At 55.4% G+C, this 15732-nt stretch overlaps 1 protein-coding gene across 1 annotated transcript in view; it reads right to left on the bottom strand.

The window, feature by feature from the left end:
• CLTCL1 (clathrin heavy chain like 1) overlaps positions 1–15732 on the bottom strand; it is a 104299-nt gene that overhangs the window by 39039 nt on the left and 49528 nt on the right. Inside the window, exons 13-18 of the mRNA XM_006150425.1 lie at positions 14397–14560; positions 11645–11770; positions 10463–10605; positions 8391–8625; positions 5441–5563; positions 1291–1436 (exon numbers count right to left, since the gene is read on the bottom strand). Of these exons, the coding sequence (XP_006150487.1) occupies positions 1291–1436; positions 5441–5563; positions 8391–8625; positions 10463–10605; positions 11645–11770; positions 14397–14560 (937 nt within the window). The remainder of the gene's footprint in view (positions 1–1290; positions 1437–5440; positions 5564–8390; positions 8626–10462; positions 10606–11644; positions 11771–14396; positions 14561–15732) is intronic.

The following is a 15732-nucleotide window of genomic DNA, read 5'->3' as shown; positions in this document are numbered from 1 at the left end:
TAAAAAAAAAAAAAGTGAAGCATATGAAAAGGGCTTTAAAACATTCATTGAATGCATACTATGAAAACCTACGAATGAATTTCACAATTTTTGCACCAAAATAAACTCATACTTTAATTCCATTTTTCCACAAACTTGTTTTTTCAGAGTTTTTTGTTTGTTTGTTTGTTTTGTTTTTGGCTATAGGGCGTGTGCGCTCACAAGAAAGACAGAGACAGACAGAGAGACAGAAAGCAAGAAATCACCCCCCAGGGGGGATGGCCACACTGCAATCCCTTCTCCTCCATTCTCTTCTTGGAATCTTGGGCACGCACGCACATGTGCCTGGCGTGAGTTTAAGTTACCGGGTCCAGGACTCGAACTGCGGTCGACTACATGGGGGTCCGGCAACACAGCCATTACTCTAACTGCTGGTCCCAGAATTTTAGTTCTTTGGGCCAGCAAATGGCGTAGTGGTTAGGGCTCTGGACTCCCACATGGCCTACTGTGGTTTGAGTCCCAGACCTGGTGGTTTGCTTTCTCACCCTCTCTCTCTAGCTGTCTCTCTCTCTCTATCTCTCTGGTGAGTGCATGGGACCTGGAGCAAATGTAAAAATAATAATGATAAATAAAATTAAATAATTCCAGGGGCCAGCAGATGGGATGGTGGCTAAGGATGCTGGACTCCCACCATGGCCGACCATAGTTCCAGTCCCAAACCTGGTGGCTTGCTTTCTCACTCCCCCTTCTCTCTCTCTCTCACTTTGTCCCTCTCTGGACAATTTAAAACAAACAAATAAATAAAGTTAAATAAAATAATTCTTTAAACAAATTCTGGAAAAATAAAAAAAGGAATATTAGTTCTTGGGATCAGCACATGGCATGGTGGTTAAGGCACTGGACTCCCCTGTGGCCGATCACGGTTTGAGTCCCAGAATGATGATTTATAAATCATACCAGGCACCTGTGCGTGTGTGCCCAAAGTCACAGGAGGATAACGGAGGAGAAAGGATCCTCCCTGGGGGGTGATTTCTCACTTTCCCCCCCTCTCTCTCTCCGGCAAGCATTTGCGCCCTGTGGCATAATCTTTAAAACAAACAAGCAAAGACACCCCTTTGGGGCCAGGTGGTGGCAGTGGTAACACAGCTGGGTCCACATGGCACAGGTCCTGGGGTTACATCCCAGGGGGGTCGGTAAGAGGACGGTGATGGTGACGCCAGGTGGGTGAGGCGGGACCAGGGCGCAAGAGCACGTGCATGTGAAGCCGGCTCTGCATCGGACGGGTCCACACCCTGCCCGGCACGCCCTCACCTGTGCTCACTGAAGACGGAGTTTTCCAGAACGATCTTCTCCAGCAGCTCCATCAGCTCGCTCGGCAGGTCGGCCGTCATGAAGGCTTTGACCGTGACGGAGATCTCCTCTGGATCCTGCGTTTCCGACAGCGCCGTTTGTACCACCTGGTTCAAAGAGCATTTAGGGGGAATGATTAACTCCTTAAAGCCAATCTGAGGCTGCACCTTTGACACGCTACATTGAACAGAAGGACTCCCCCAGGGTGGCCTGGGAGATTCCGCGAGGAGAAAAGGAAAAGCATCGAAGAGTGGATTGCAAAAGGGCTACACTCGGGGCGAGCAGGTGGTGTGGTGGTTAAGGAGCTGGTCTCCCACATGGCCGACAACAGTTCAAGTCCTGGACCTGGTGGCTTGAAAATCATGCTGGGCCCGTGTGCGTGCATGCCCAAAATCCTGAGAGGAGAATGGAGGAGAGGGGACTGTGGCATGGCCTTCCCTCCTGAGGGTGTGCGTGTGACTTATCACTTTCCCTCTCACTGTCTCTCTCTGCCTCTCTCTGGCGAGTGCATGTGCCTTATGGCAAAAACCTTAAAAAAATAAATAAAAAGGGCTACACTTTTATCTCCCGCCCCAGTGATCACACTGTGTCAGGTCAGTGCACGTCAAACCATCAACGCAGTGAAACCTGGGTACTTGAAATGCATGTCTCCTCGGGACCAGCAGTTAGCGTAATGGCTATGTCGCTGGACTCCCATGTAGTCGACCACGGTTCGAGTACCGGACCTGGTGGCTTAAAACTCACGCCGGGAGTGTGTGCGTGCGTGCCCAAGATCCCGAGAGGAGAATGGAGGAGAAGGGATTGCGGCGTGGCCATCCCCCCATGGGGTGATTTCTCGCTTTCTGTCTCTCTGTCTGATGAGCGCACGTGCCCTAGAGCAAAAATCCTCTCCCAAATAAAAAAAAAAAAAAAGAAAAGAAAAGAAAAAAAATGCATGTCTCTTATCTTTGCAATTTTTTGGTTTTTATTTTCCCATTAAAGACAAAGTTCCACTCTGTTGCAAGCCTCCTGGCTCAGCCTCCTGGGCAGCTGGGATCGCAAGCGTGCGGCATCACGCCTAGCTTTAGGTCGGGCTGGGACTCACAGTCAGTGTGGTCCCGGCCTGTGGAGCATGGGCCCTTCCTGGTGCACACCCCGCGGCGAGGTTATTACGGCCGTTGAAAGCCACCACCCAGGGCAGACAATGGCCTTTATTTCTCTAGTGAAGACACTGCAGGGGCCCACGCAGCCTCCTGTGACCCGAACACGGGGCCCGGCAGTGGCTGTGGCCCTGGCCACTTCCAGTGGACGCGATCAAGTGCAGTTGGAGTATGGAGCTGCGAGCCTTCGCTCCAGCGGCCACTCGGAACCAGCTCTGATGGAAAGGCTGATGAGACTGGCCGTGCCTCACCCAATTCCGGGTGCCTCAGTGCCCTCAGCCATCACAGGGCAGGTACTCCCCCAGCAGCCGCACGCCGGACCGCGGCAGGGGCTCCCCCAGCAGCCACACACTGGACCAGCCTGTGCCCCTGCACGTGTCTCTGGGCTCTGCGATTTTTGCTCAGTGTCTGTGCTCTGCAGGGTGGGCGACAGCTGTGCTTTAGTGGGAAGCGCAGACAGCTCCCAGGACTTCCGGAGCTCACACGGCCCTGGTCGTAAACTTTGCCGTGACCTGGATAGGTTTAAGGGTCCCAGGGTGAGAGTCAGCCCAGCCCGGCGTTTGTTCGGAGGCCCCTGGGTCCGCAATGGCGCCATGAGATGGAAAGTCCCGCCGCTGTGAGCGTGCCAGTCACAGCAGGTATGCAGAGGGGTCAGGGGACGGACACTGTCCCTGTAGCTAAGTGATCAGAGAGGGTGTCCTCGGGGGAGGGGGTGCCAAGACACAGCACACCAAGTCCAGCCACAGGAGGAGACCAGCTTCCTGGCAGCACACGGCGACAGCTAAGTCGTTTAAACAAACAGGTTTCCAAAGGCAAAAATAAACATCCACTGCTCATTGCAGTCAACACAGCCCGCCCAAGCCAGGTTACCTCAGGGCACGGCCTCCTCTGAGTCAACTTTGCAAAGTCACGTTGGACTCAGACGCTAAAAGCGGGGTGTCTGTCACGGCTCCCAGTGGGCGATGCACCGCAGGGAGCTGAGCGTCCACCAGGGGGCGGCGGCACGTCTTCAAGTACCGCGGACATGGTGGCAGCAGCGGCCGGCCGAGCAGGGCAGGAGGTGCAGCGGGCTCTAGTCCAGGCAGCATGAAAGCTGCCCGTGCCCACCGCCAACGCCAGGTCACCTGTACTGTGGACCGAGTGGCTGGACCACGCCGGCAGAGCGGCCGAGGCCCACACACGTGGAAGCAGACCGTGGCAGGAGCCACGGGGACCCGCCCGGCCCTGTTCAGTGCTGGAAGGATGGAGGGGGAGGGATCCTCCCGCCCGGCCCTGTTCAGTGCTGGAAGGATGGGGGGGCGGGGAATCCTTGGGCTGGGTAGGTGGAGGCTGATGGAAGGGAGTTAGAACAAGATGGGCTTCTGGAAATCTGCGAATGCTCTGAAATTCAACGTTTATTTAGGGGCTGCCCCGTAGCCTGCTGGTTCAGGGAGTTGGATCGCACACCGGTGACCGTGGCTCGAATCCCAGCTGCAGAAGCTTGGAAAAAACTGGGTGCGTGTGTGCGCGTGCATGCGTGTGTCCCAAATCCCAGCAGGATGGGGAAACGGAGAAGAGATTACAGTGTGACCACACCCCATTTCAGGGAGCTTTCTCACGCCCCTGCCCCCCTAGTCTGACTCTGGAAGGTACACACGCTCTCTGGGAATTCAAAGAAAAAAAAAGGGTATTTAAATAAGATAAACAACAGCAGAGGCTTGGAGGAATAGCGGGTGGAACGTCAGGAGAGGAAATTCAGCAGAAATAAAGGTGAATCCAACCCTTCGGGTCAAAGCGCCCCTCCAGTCTTTTAGTACTTCTTTTAGTACTTCTTTTAGTACTTCTTTTTTTTTTTTTTTAAGAGGTTTTTGCTATAGGGTGCGTGCGCTCGCCGGAAAGACAGAGACAGAGAGACAGAAAGTGAGAAATCACCCCCCAGGGGGGATGGCCATGCCACAATCCCTTCTCCTCCAGTCTCCTCTCGGGATCTTGGGCACGCATGCACACGCACCCGGCGTGAGTTTAAGCCACCGGGTTTGGGACTCGAACTGCGGTCGACTACATGGGAGTCCAGCAACACAGCCATTACGCTAACTGCTGGTCCCTGCTTTTAATAATTTTAAAAGAAGTTTTGACTTCCTGTATTATAGCCTTCATCTCCAACAGTTCGGAAGTGGCAGAGGGTGAGAAATAGGAGGAAAAATATATAATACAAGAAACAAGAAATGGAAGATTACTTGTGGATAATAACATGTATGATGAAGCCACTTTGCTGTGTATCCTGGCTGGAAAATCGCATTTTGTATGCTGTGGTGATGTGCAGTGAAAGAATGAAAAATAAAAACCAAAACAAAAAACACCATGCACCCATCCAGCGGGCTGTCAATACGCAGGATGGGGTGGGGGGGTCCATGGATCACGCGCCCAGGGCTGACGCCACGTGCTGGTCCCAGGTTTCGTCCCTTCGCTGGTCTCGGCCCTGCCTTAACTGGCGTGCTCAGCAGCCTAGGGGACAGCGCTGGGGACAAACTAGGCGTGACCTTCCAACATGTGGGAGGCTGCGACAGGAGGGCAGGCCTCGTCCACAGACTCCCACCTATGAGGCCAGACCTGGTAACAACCACCGGTCCCAGCGCCCGGCCCCAGCTCCCAGGGGGTGCTGGATGGTCAGAGGCATAAGGAGACCCCCGAGGAAAGTTGGTGAGCTGGGAAGACCTGGACAGCCGCTGAGCTTGGTGAGAAGAACTGAGCTGGCCAAACCTCCCCAGACCCAGCACGCAGGCCCGCCTTCGGGTAACTGTTTCCAGGGGCCGCCGTGGCTCCAAGGGCCTCCTGGACGCCCTCGGTCAGTAAACACCTGCGGCTCATCCTCGGGGGTTGGCCAGGGCTGGGCAGGCTGCCCTGCAGGAGAGGGTCACAGCGCTGTGCTGTCAGGTGTGATGGGCGGACCAGCCGCTGGGCCCGAGGTGCGGACGCCCGTCCCTGTGCCTCACCTGGTCGATGAGCTGTCTCCGACACGGGTTGGTCTCCTCAAGGACGTGAGCCCAGAGTTCTGGATCCTTCCTGCGCACCAGGTAGCGGGCCTCGCTTTTGAACAGGGAGTTCTCGTCGCACACCTGAAATGAGCAAAATGGCGTGGGTGACACAAGTGGCCAACGGAAGCTACTTGGGAGACACACCCCGGGTGGTCCTCTCTGTCCCTGACACTAGTTTGGTGCCGGCTGGAGCCAAAGCCTGGATGGGGACCAGCAGCATCTGGCAAGGACAGCACTGCCCCCCGCGGAGACACAAATGACCTTGAAACGCCCCTTTCCAAGACCATGACACCCCGTGGAATGTGCCACAGCCCCTGCACTGGAGCCTTCCATGACGAGGGATGTGCTCCGTGTCACGTGCTGTTTGGGGCCACCGCTAGCCCGAAGAGGCTACTGGGTGCTGGAACCGCGGCGTGAGACTGAAGAACTTCATTTGTAATTTCCATTTTATTTATTTATTAAGGAGAGGTTTTTGTTTTGTTCTGTTCTCTATAGGGCGCGTGCGCTCGCCAGAAAGACAGAGAGAGACACAGAGACAGGAAGCGAGAAATCACCCCCCAGGGGGGATGGCCACGCCACAATCCCTTCTCCTCCATTCTCCTCTCGGGATCTTGGGCACGCACGCACACGCGCCCGGCGTGAGTTTAAGCCACTGGGTCAGGGACTTGAACCGTGGTTGACTACATGGGAGTCCAGTGACATAGCCATTACGCTAACTGCTGGTCTCATAATTTCCATTTTAGTTCATTTGAATTTAAGTACTCGGTGCCAGGTGGAACGTAGTGGCGCTACAACTGGACCCATGTGGGGAAGGGCCTGGGTTTGTGTCCTGGGACCTCCCTGGGTGTGCCTGCTGAGCCTGGAGGGGATGGTGGCAGGAAGGTCCTGTTGGGGGTGCCTGTCTCTTTCTTTTTCTATGTCTCTCTCGTGAAATAAATAAAAACATAAATAAGAGAGGCTGGCAGGTGGCGTGGTGGTTGGGGTGCTGGACTCCCACATGGCCAATCACGGTTCGAGTCCCAGACCTAGTGGCTTGCTTTCTTGCTTTCTTTCTCTCTGATCAAATGAAATGATAAATGATGATAGCAATAATAAAGAAAACTGAATAAATAATCCTATACAAATAAATAAATGAGGGACCAGCAGTTGGTGTAATGGCTATGTCGCTGGACTCCCATGTAGTCGACCGCAGTTCGAGTCCCAGATCCGGTGGCTTAAACTCATGCCGGGCGCGTGTGCGTGCATGCCCAAGATCCCGAGAGGAGAATGGAGGAGAAGGGATTGCGGCGTGGCCATCCCCCCTGGGGGGTGATTTCTCGCTTTCTGTCTCTCTGTCTTTCTGGTGAGCACATGTACCCTATAGCAAAAACCTCTCCAAAAACAAATAAATAAACGAACAGTAACAAAAAGTCGATTAAAAAATAGTAACTCTAAGTGCTCACATGTAGGTAGCTCTAAAGCGTCTCCTAAGAGTTTTCAGACAAAGCCAGTCCTGGCGTAGAACAGCGCCTGGCCTGTGGCGTTCCCGGGCAGGAGAGCATTCGCACGTGCTCTCGTGGACGGTTCTGAGTGTCAGCACGGCTCTCCGGAGGACCGAGCGTCCGCTGCACTTCCCGACGTGGAGGCACCTGCGAGTCCTGGTGAGAGTCACCCCCGCCGGGCAGTGACGCAGCCGGTGTGCACACCACGGGCCAGAACCGGCTGGCAGGGCGCCGAGCCCAGGGGAGTCCTGCCCGCCACGTCACATTGCTGCTCGTTTCTGAACACGGCGGACCCTAACGAGGGCTGCATTCCTACTGAAGCTGGGGCTCATTAAAAGGACAGGTCCGGGACCACCAGTTGGCGTCATGGCTCCGTCGCTGACTCCCAGGTAGTCAACCGCAGTTCAAGTCCTGGACCCGGTGGCTTAAACTCATGCCGGGCGCGTGTGCGTGTGTGCCCAAGATCCCGAGAGGAGAATGGAGGAGAAGGGATTGCGGAGTGGCCATGCCCTCTGGGGGGGTGATTTCTCGCTTTCTGTCTCTCTGTCTCTTTCTCTGTCTTTCTGGCGAGCGCACGCGCCCTACAGGAAAAACCTCTCAATCAATCAATCAATCAATCAATCAATAAAAGGACAGGTCACTTCCCAGCCCAGACTGGTGCTAAGGTCCCCCAGAGGTCAGTAAATTGTGCTTCTGGCTTCCCGGTGTCACACCAAAGCCAGTTCTGCACAGGCTGCCTGGGGAGAGGCTGTCCCTGCTTGGCCCTGCCGCTCGGTGGTCAGTGCCCTGGACTGGGGTGAAACCAGAGGCTGGCGGGCTGTTCTCCACCTGCACCTCCCACAGCCTTGGCCTCTCACACGTGTGTCTGAGCGGCTGTGCAGATGGCACCTGGCCAGATGCCGAGTGCCGGGATGGACGGCCAGCCTCCTCGGGAGTTACCGTGGAGGAGATGGGGGATCACCCACAGGACATTTCTGGACTTTAGGTCAAATGGGTAAGGATCAACACTTCATATGATTCACCCTGAAACCTAAACATCGTGTTCGTGCAGACCAAGCCTGGGGACGAGGCAGGAGACCCGGGCGACTTTCAGGAGGGGACCATGAGTGAGGTGGGTCAGGAAGCGGTGGGGGAGAGCTTGTGGGTGACCTAAGAAAGGACAGGAGGTTCAAGGGCTCTAGAGACAGAGGCCCAGGGGACCGCAGCCACTCCAGATGGGATGGCCAGAGGGGCAGCTGATTTGGCCAGTGGAGGGAGGTGGCAGCCCACAAGGAGCTTAATGTCACCCTGGAGTCACCAGGTCGCGCCGAGGACTCAAGCAGAGGGGAGCTGGGTCGGACTTGGGGCCGGTTAGACGTATAGACAAGCGGGCCGAGCGGGTCCAGGAAGCTCCCCTCCTGACCCGCCCCAGGGCCGAGCGCGCCCACCTTGATGAAGGCGAGGTCGCAGCGGCCCCGCTCGTAGGCCACGCAGGCCAGGTGTGGGTCCCTCTTCTCGCAGTAGCGGCCCACCACGCCGCTGTCGTAGAAGGCGTTCTCCCTGAGGAAGCGCTCGGGGCTGTGGTTGCTGTCGATGTAGATTTTGGCCAGTGCGTTGTGGGTGGCCGGCTCTTCACAGCCTTCCTGAGCCCGGGACTCCAGCCAGGGAAGCAGCAGCTTGAGCCTCGGGAGGGAAGAACACAGTCAGTCTCCAGGGTCACCCGGGGGCTCTGAGGGCTGGAAACACAAAATGTCTCTTGTGCCATTCGCTCCAGGTGGCTCAAGAAATCAAGGCAGATTGGTTTCAAAATGGTGAAGTCTTTTGCCAAGACTGAGGGATCCTGGAAACCCAAAGGAGAGCCCATAACCATCATGTTGAGGACATGGCTGTTCCCCCATGGTCACCGCGGTGTTCACAATAGCCAAGAGGGGTTGACCTCGGCGCCCATCAGCGCGCAGCAGACACAGAAAATGTGGCGTATATACACAGAGGACTGCTAGGCAGCTACATGAAAGAATGAAACCAGGGGCCGGCAGGTGGCGTGGTGGTTGGGGCACTGGACTCCCACGTGGCTGACGGCGGTTCGAGTCCCAAACCTGGCATCTGACTTTCTCACTCTTCTTTTCTCTCTCTCTGTCTCTCTCTGGTCAAAATGGAACAGTAATAATAATAAATAAAATGATAAATAAATAAACCTTAAAAAAATAAATTTTAGGGCTGGTTCCGTGGAGCAGTGGTAATGCATTGCTCAAGAGAAGCTAGGTCCTGGGACCAGCAGTTAGCATAATGGCTGTGTCGCTGGACTCCCATGTAGTAGACCGCAGTTTGAGTCCTGGACCCGGTGGCTTAAACTCACACTGGGCGCGTGTGCGTGCGTGCCCAAGATCCCGAGAGGAGAATGGAGGAGAAGGGATTGCGGTGTGGCCATTCCCCCTGGGGGGTGATTTCTTGCTTTCTGTCTCTCTGTCTCTCTCTGTCTGTCTGGCAAGCACACGCGCCCTATAGCAAAAATCTCTTAAAAAAAAAGAGGAGCTAGGTCCCACCTGGTGACTGTGGTTTGTCTCTGGCTTGGTTGGCCTTGAAACATGGAGGGCACCTACGAGAGTGACCCAAGACCCGAGGGCTCCAGGACGGTGCTCCTTCCACGAACACATACTTGCTCTATCACGAATGCATTTTTAAAAATATTTTTAAAAGTAAAAAGAAAAACCTGCCCCCCCAAATAACATAAAAATAAACAAATAAATAAAATTCCTTCTTAGGCTTCTTAGAAGAAAAAAAAAAAGTCTCCCTCTGAGGGCTAGCAGGTGGCAGAGGTTTAGGTGCAGGATGCCACATGGCCGACTGTGGTTCGAGTCTGGACCCTGCAGCCCGAACACACGCTGAGCACGTGTGCACGCATGTCCAAAATCCCGAGGGGAGGATGGAGGAGGAGGGACTGTTGTATGGCCATTCCTCTTCTGGGGTGATTTCTCACTCTCCTTCTCTCCTTTTCTAGCAACTGTATGTGTTCTATAGCAAAGTGGAAAAAAGAAAAAAAGTTGGGGACCAGCAGACGGTGTAATGGTTACATTGCTGGACCACGGAGTTGACCATGGTTCGAGTCCCGGACTCGGTGGCTTAAAACACGCCGGGGTGCGTATGTGTGTGTGCGTGCCCAAAATCCCAAGAGGAGAACAGAGGAAAAGGGATGGCAGTGTGGCTATCCCTCCTGGGGGGTGATTTCTGGCTGTCTCTCTGTTTCTCTCTGTCTCTCTGTTTCTCTCTGTCTCTCCGGCGAGCGCATGCGCCCTAGCAAAAACACAACAAAACAAAACTTAAAAAACAACCATCTTGCTACAGAAAAAAAAAAAAAGCGTTCCCTTGGGTCCTCAGTAAGAACATGCTAGATCTCAGGCGTGGACATGACCAGCCACAGAGATAATTCTGGGCCCAGGAGGCACGCCGTTTGGACAATCGGCCAGAGACTCCAGAGACGCCAGACTCCCGGCGGAGGGAAGACACGGGCCGGGCAGCTCACCTGTTTCTCTTCTCGACTTCGGCCACCAGCTCGTCGGTGGAGAACTGCCCCGTCACCACCGTGAGGAGGTTTTTAATGACTTCCTCAGGACAGTCCACGTCCAGCAGCCCTCCGACCACAGCGGGGATCCGGCTGGGGTTGACCTGGAAGGGCCAGGGTGGGATTTCATGCTGCAGACGCTGGTCACGTGGGGTCCCCCGAGGTGTGGACGGTGTGGCGACAATCCGAAAAGGGCTCCCTATGTAGGACTGGACGGAGCCCTACCAAACTCCCGCCCCCGATGGGCCCCACTGGGAGATAGTCTGTCAGGGGTTGGCTGATGCCGAGGGCGGGCCCTGACCCAGGAGGACTGGCGACTCCACCAGGAGTGCACGGGCCCTGGAAGAGGCCGCGTGAGGGCCCAGCAAGGAGGCGGCCATCGGCGAGCCCGGGGGAGAGTCCTCAGCAGAGCCCGACCCTGCCTACTCCTGGATCGGGGACTGCTGACCCCCAGAGCTCTGGGAAACACGTTTCGGGGTTCTGTTCTGTGGGGCTCTGCTCTGACAGCCTGCACACACTGAGACACCACCCGGCAGACAGACCGGTGGCCTCTGACGTGTCTGGGGGTCAGAGGTGGCCTCTCAGGTGCAGGCTGTCATCACTGACCAGGGCCAGGACGCAGCCAGTGTGGCCTCAGGGAGCCAGCGGTGGCCGTCCCGGTGGTACTCACTTTTCTTTCTTTTTTTCCCCAAAAGGGAATTATTTATTTCATCAATTCCATTTGTTATTATTGCTTTATTTTTTTTTTTTGGAGAGGTTTTTGGTATAGGGCGTGAGCACTCACCAGAAAGACAGAGACAGAGAGACAGAAAGCAAGAAATCATCCCCCAGGGGAATGGCCACACTAATCCCTTCTCCTCCATTCTCCTCTTGGGATCTTGGGCACACACGCACACGCACCCGGCGTGAGTTTAAGCCACCGGGTTCGGGACTCGAACCGCGGTCAACTACATGGGAGTCCAGTGACGTAGTCATTACGCCAACTGCTGGTTCCGTTATTATTACTTTTTTATTTGACCAGAGAGACAGAGAGAGAAAAAGGGAAAGTGAGAAAGCAAACTGCCAGGCTGGGGACTAGAACCTCAGTCGGCCATGCGGGAATCCAGCGTCTTTATCACCCATGCCTGACTCCCCCAGTGGCACCTTCTGAACGTAGATCTCGATGTACTTCTGCAGGTTATTGCGGTACAGGTACAGGACGAGGTCGTGGACAAAGTCGAAGCGATCGCACACGATGATGAGGGGAAGCTGGTCTGTGAGCTTGGCCTCCTGCGAGTCGGAAGGCAAGAGATGGGGGAACCAGCAGTTAGCGTAATGGCTGTGTCGCTGGACTCCCACGTAGTCGACCGCAGTTCGAGTCTCGGACCAGGGGGCTTGAATAAACGCCGGGCACGTGTGCGTGCGTGCCCAAGATCCCGAGAGGAGAATGGAGGAGAAGGGATTGTGGTGTGGCCATCCCCCCTGGGGGGTGATTTCTCGCTTTCTGTCTCTATGTCTCTCTCTGTCTGTCTTGTGAGTGCACGCGCCCTATAGCAAAAACCTCTCCAAAAAAAAAAAAAATATATATATATATGGATAGTGGGGAGGCAAGTTGCCCCACTTAGCCCCGAGGCCACTCAGGACCATCCCTTCTAGTCAACTGGGGAGATGAGAGTCAGGGCCATGCTGAAGATGGGAGAGCAGCCATTGGAGCAGCCATTTTTTTTGGTGAAGCATCAACGATTTCATTGTTCTTTCACCCAAGCTTCGCCATGACTTTGATACTAGTTTTGCTTAGATTTTAGAATTCATGCTGCTTTTACAAGTGCTCTTTTCTTTTTTTAAAGAATGATTTTATTTATTCATTCATTGAATTTAAATTGACCAGAAAGACACACACACACACACACACACACACACACACACACAGAGGGAGAGGGAGTGAGAAAGCAAGCCACCAGGTCCAGGACTTGAACCATAACCAGCGATGTGGGAGTGTCCAATGCCTTAGCCACACCACCTGTTAGTCCCCATCTCTTCTTTTTTTTAATAGAGGTTTTTCTATAGGATGTGTGCACTCACCAGAGACAGAGAGAGAAACAGAGAGAGAGGAAGTGAGAAATCACTCCCTGGAGGGGATGGCCACACCATAATCCCTTCTCTTCTCTTCTCCTCTTGGGCACGCACACGCGCCCAGAGTGAGTTTCAAGTCACAGGGTCTGGGACTCAAACTCCAGTCGGTCATGTGGGAGCCCAGCACCTCGACTGCTACGCTGCCTGCCGACCCCCAGACTGGTTCTTAAAGCACAGTGGGAAGGGGCCGGCAGGTGGCGTGGTTAAGGCTCTTGACTCCACACGTCCGACTGAAGTTCAAGTCGGACCCGGTGGCTTGGCTTGAAAATCACACTGGCGCGTGTGTGTGAGTGCCCAGGATTTGGGGAGGGGAAGGGACTGTGGCATGGCCATCCCCCGGGGGCTGATTTCTCATTCTCCCTCTCACTGCCTCTGCCTCTCCCTGGTGAGTACACACACCCTATGACAATAACCTCTTTTTTTTTTTTTTTGGAGAGATTTTCACTGTAGGGCGCGTGCGCTCGCCAGACAGACAGAGAGAGACATAGAGACAGAAAGCGAGAAATCACCCCCCAGGGGGGATGGTCACGCTGCAATCCCTTCTCCTCCATTCTCCTCTCGGGATCTTGGGCACGCACGCACACGCGCCCGGTGTGAGTTTTAAGCCACTGGGTCCGGGACACGAACCGCGGTCGACTACATGGGAGGCCAGCGACATAGCCATTACGCTAACTGCTGGTTCCCAATAACCTCTTTTGTAAAAAAATGGGGAGTGGGCAGGAAAGCCACCTCACTTAGCCCCGTGCCACCCAGGGCCATCACGTGAGGAGACAAGGCACACCGAGTGGCCTGCTGGTCTTGGCGGCTTGCTGGCGGGGCAAGACTGGGAGGCTGCCAGGCCTGACTCCTTCCACTGCGTTCCAGACAGTCCAGAGCACAGACTAAGCGTCTTACTTTTCAGAGGTTTTCACCTTTGGGAACATGTACTCACTAAAGAGAGAGATAGAGACTGTGAGGAGGAAAGAGAGACATTACCCCCTGGGGGAATGGCCATGCCACAATCCCTTCTTCATCTCCTCTCGGGATTTTAGGCATGCGTGCACACACATACACACACACACACACACACATGCCCAGGGTGGTTTTAAGTCACCAGATCCAGGACTCGAACCACAGTTGACCATGTGGGAGTCCAGTGCCTCAGCCACTATGACATCTGCTGGCCCCTGTTCATGATTTTTTTTTAAAGAGGTTTTTTTTGTCTTGGAGCGCATGCGCTTTCGCTGGAGAGAGAGACAGAGACAATGAGCAACAAAGTGAAAATCAACCCCTAGCGGGGATGGCTACACTGCAATCTCTTCTCTATTCTCCTCTGGGGATCTTGAACACACATGTTCGTTCTCCCAGCGTGATTTTCTTTTAAAACTTTTTAAAAAGAATTTTTCTATTTAACTTTATTTATTTTATTTTGACCAGAGAGGGACAGAGAGAGAGAGAGAGAAAATGAGAAAGCAAGCCACCAGGTCTGGGATTCAAACCATGGTTGGCCATGTGGAAGTGGCCAGCACCCTTAACCGCCATGCCACCTGCTGGCCCCCAGCATGAATTTCAAGTCACTGGGGCCGGGACTCGAACCCTGGCCAGCCACGTGGGAGTCCAGTGAAGCAACCACTACGCCATCTGCTGGTTGCTCACAGTGGGGTCTCACAGCGTGAGTGGGCTCCTCGGGAGCTCTAGACCATGGAGTGGGGGTCTGTGGCTGGGGACTGAGGGACACTGGGGACAGATCTGACCCTGCCCTCCTCAGGGACACAGCCCGGGCGCGGAGGCCAGGCTGACGCACCTTCAGGAAGTTCTTCACCCGCTCGGGGTCGTAGCACGCGCTCTCCCGGCATATCCGCTCCACCTCCTTGATCTGCCCGGTCTTGCAGGCGGCCTGGATGTACTTCAGATGCACGTCGGGGTCTTGGCTGAAGTTCACGATGGAGCCCAGGAAGTAGAAGAGGCCTAGGGACAGAGGCTGTCCCGTTTGGGTCTTCCTAACACCCCTGCCTGTCCAGGACGACCGCCCACCTCCCTGGACCCCGCCACGGTGACCCTGCTCCAATCTGCGGGCGCCCACAGCCCACGCAGAGCTCGTCATCCGTGTGGGGTCCATCTGCTTGGCACCTCCCCCAGACGGCTAACACTTGGGGTGTTCTAATGCAGGACACTGGTTTGCAGGTGCATGAGAATTCTTCGGGGGACCAGGTACGCTTCAGATGGTCACGTGACTTCAAGCAAGCCACACCAGGGTCACCCGAGAGGCCTGGGGCTGCTGTTCCAAGGCCGTGCCTCCGACAGGAGCCTCCCCACGAGGGGGCTGTGACGGATGCGGAGCCCCACGGGGAGGGACGGGATGGCACCTGACTGTCATGGGGCCCTCCGGGAGGTTACAGCACATCAGAGTTGGCCCCTCCCCGGAGGAGGCTTTCAGCGCAACTGAAGGTGAGTCTGGCCCTGAAAAGCTGGGCACCCCCAAGGTGACAGCCCCCCTACCCCGCTCCACTGCCGTTCCATCAAGCCCACCAACCTCCCACGGACATCTTCCGATGACCAGGCCAGCCCCGAGGGGAGGGTCTTGTCCCTGAACCTGGGCACACGGCAATGGCGTCACAGCCCAGTGGACAAAGACCCAGTCTCTACTCGGGACTGGCCAGACAGCGCCCTGCCTGTCCCCAACAGAGCCACCGCCCACACCCGGTAGCACACATTTTTGATGTGATGGCAAGAAAAAGGCTACCGGGTCAGCCTTGTGAGCTGCCGCCCGTCGGGTGACAAGGACCATGGAGCCCCCGGGCCTCCAGCGTGGTTGTCGGGTGAGGACGGGGAGCTGCCCCCTCGGGGCTGCACAGACCAACAGCAGGAGCTTTCCCTGGTACCCGGGCCTTTGGTCAGTCCTGGCCAGATTGTGCCGTGCAGACGCAGAGACTTTGGGGACACCAGGGGAGTTCCGAGCTGCCCACTCCAACACCAACCGGCCTGGTTTCTTCTTTTAGAAATACCGGCCAGGTTATGGTAGCTGTGCTCTGCGGTGGACCGGGAGCCCAAGACGGGCACTGCGCCCTCCGGGCATCGCAGGGAGGCTGAAGTCGGGGGGGGGGTGGGGAGGCAGCTGCCGTGGGGCAAGGGGGGGCGGT

The sequence above is a fragment of the Tupaia chinensis genome, unplaced genomic scaffold (assembly GCF_000334495.1).
Source record: "Tupaia chinensis unplaced genomic scaffold, TupChi_1.0 Scaffold000287_1, whole genome shotgun sequence".
NCBI lineage: Eukaryota > Metazoa > Chordata > Mammalia > Scandentia > Tupaiidae > Tupaia > Tupaia belangeri.
This window is presented reverse-complemented; position numbering and strand designations above follow the sequence as displayed.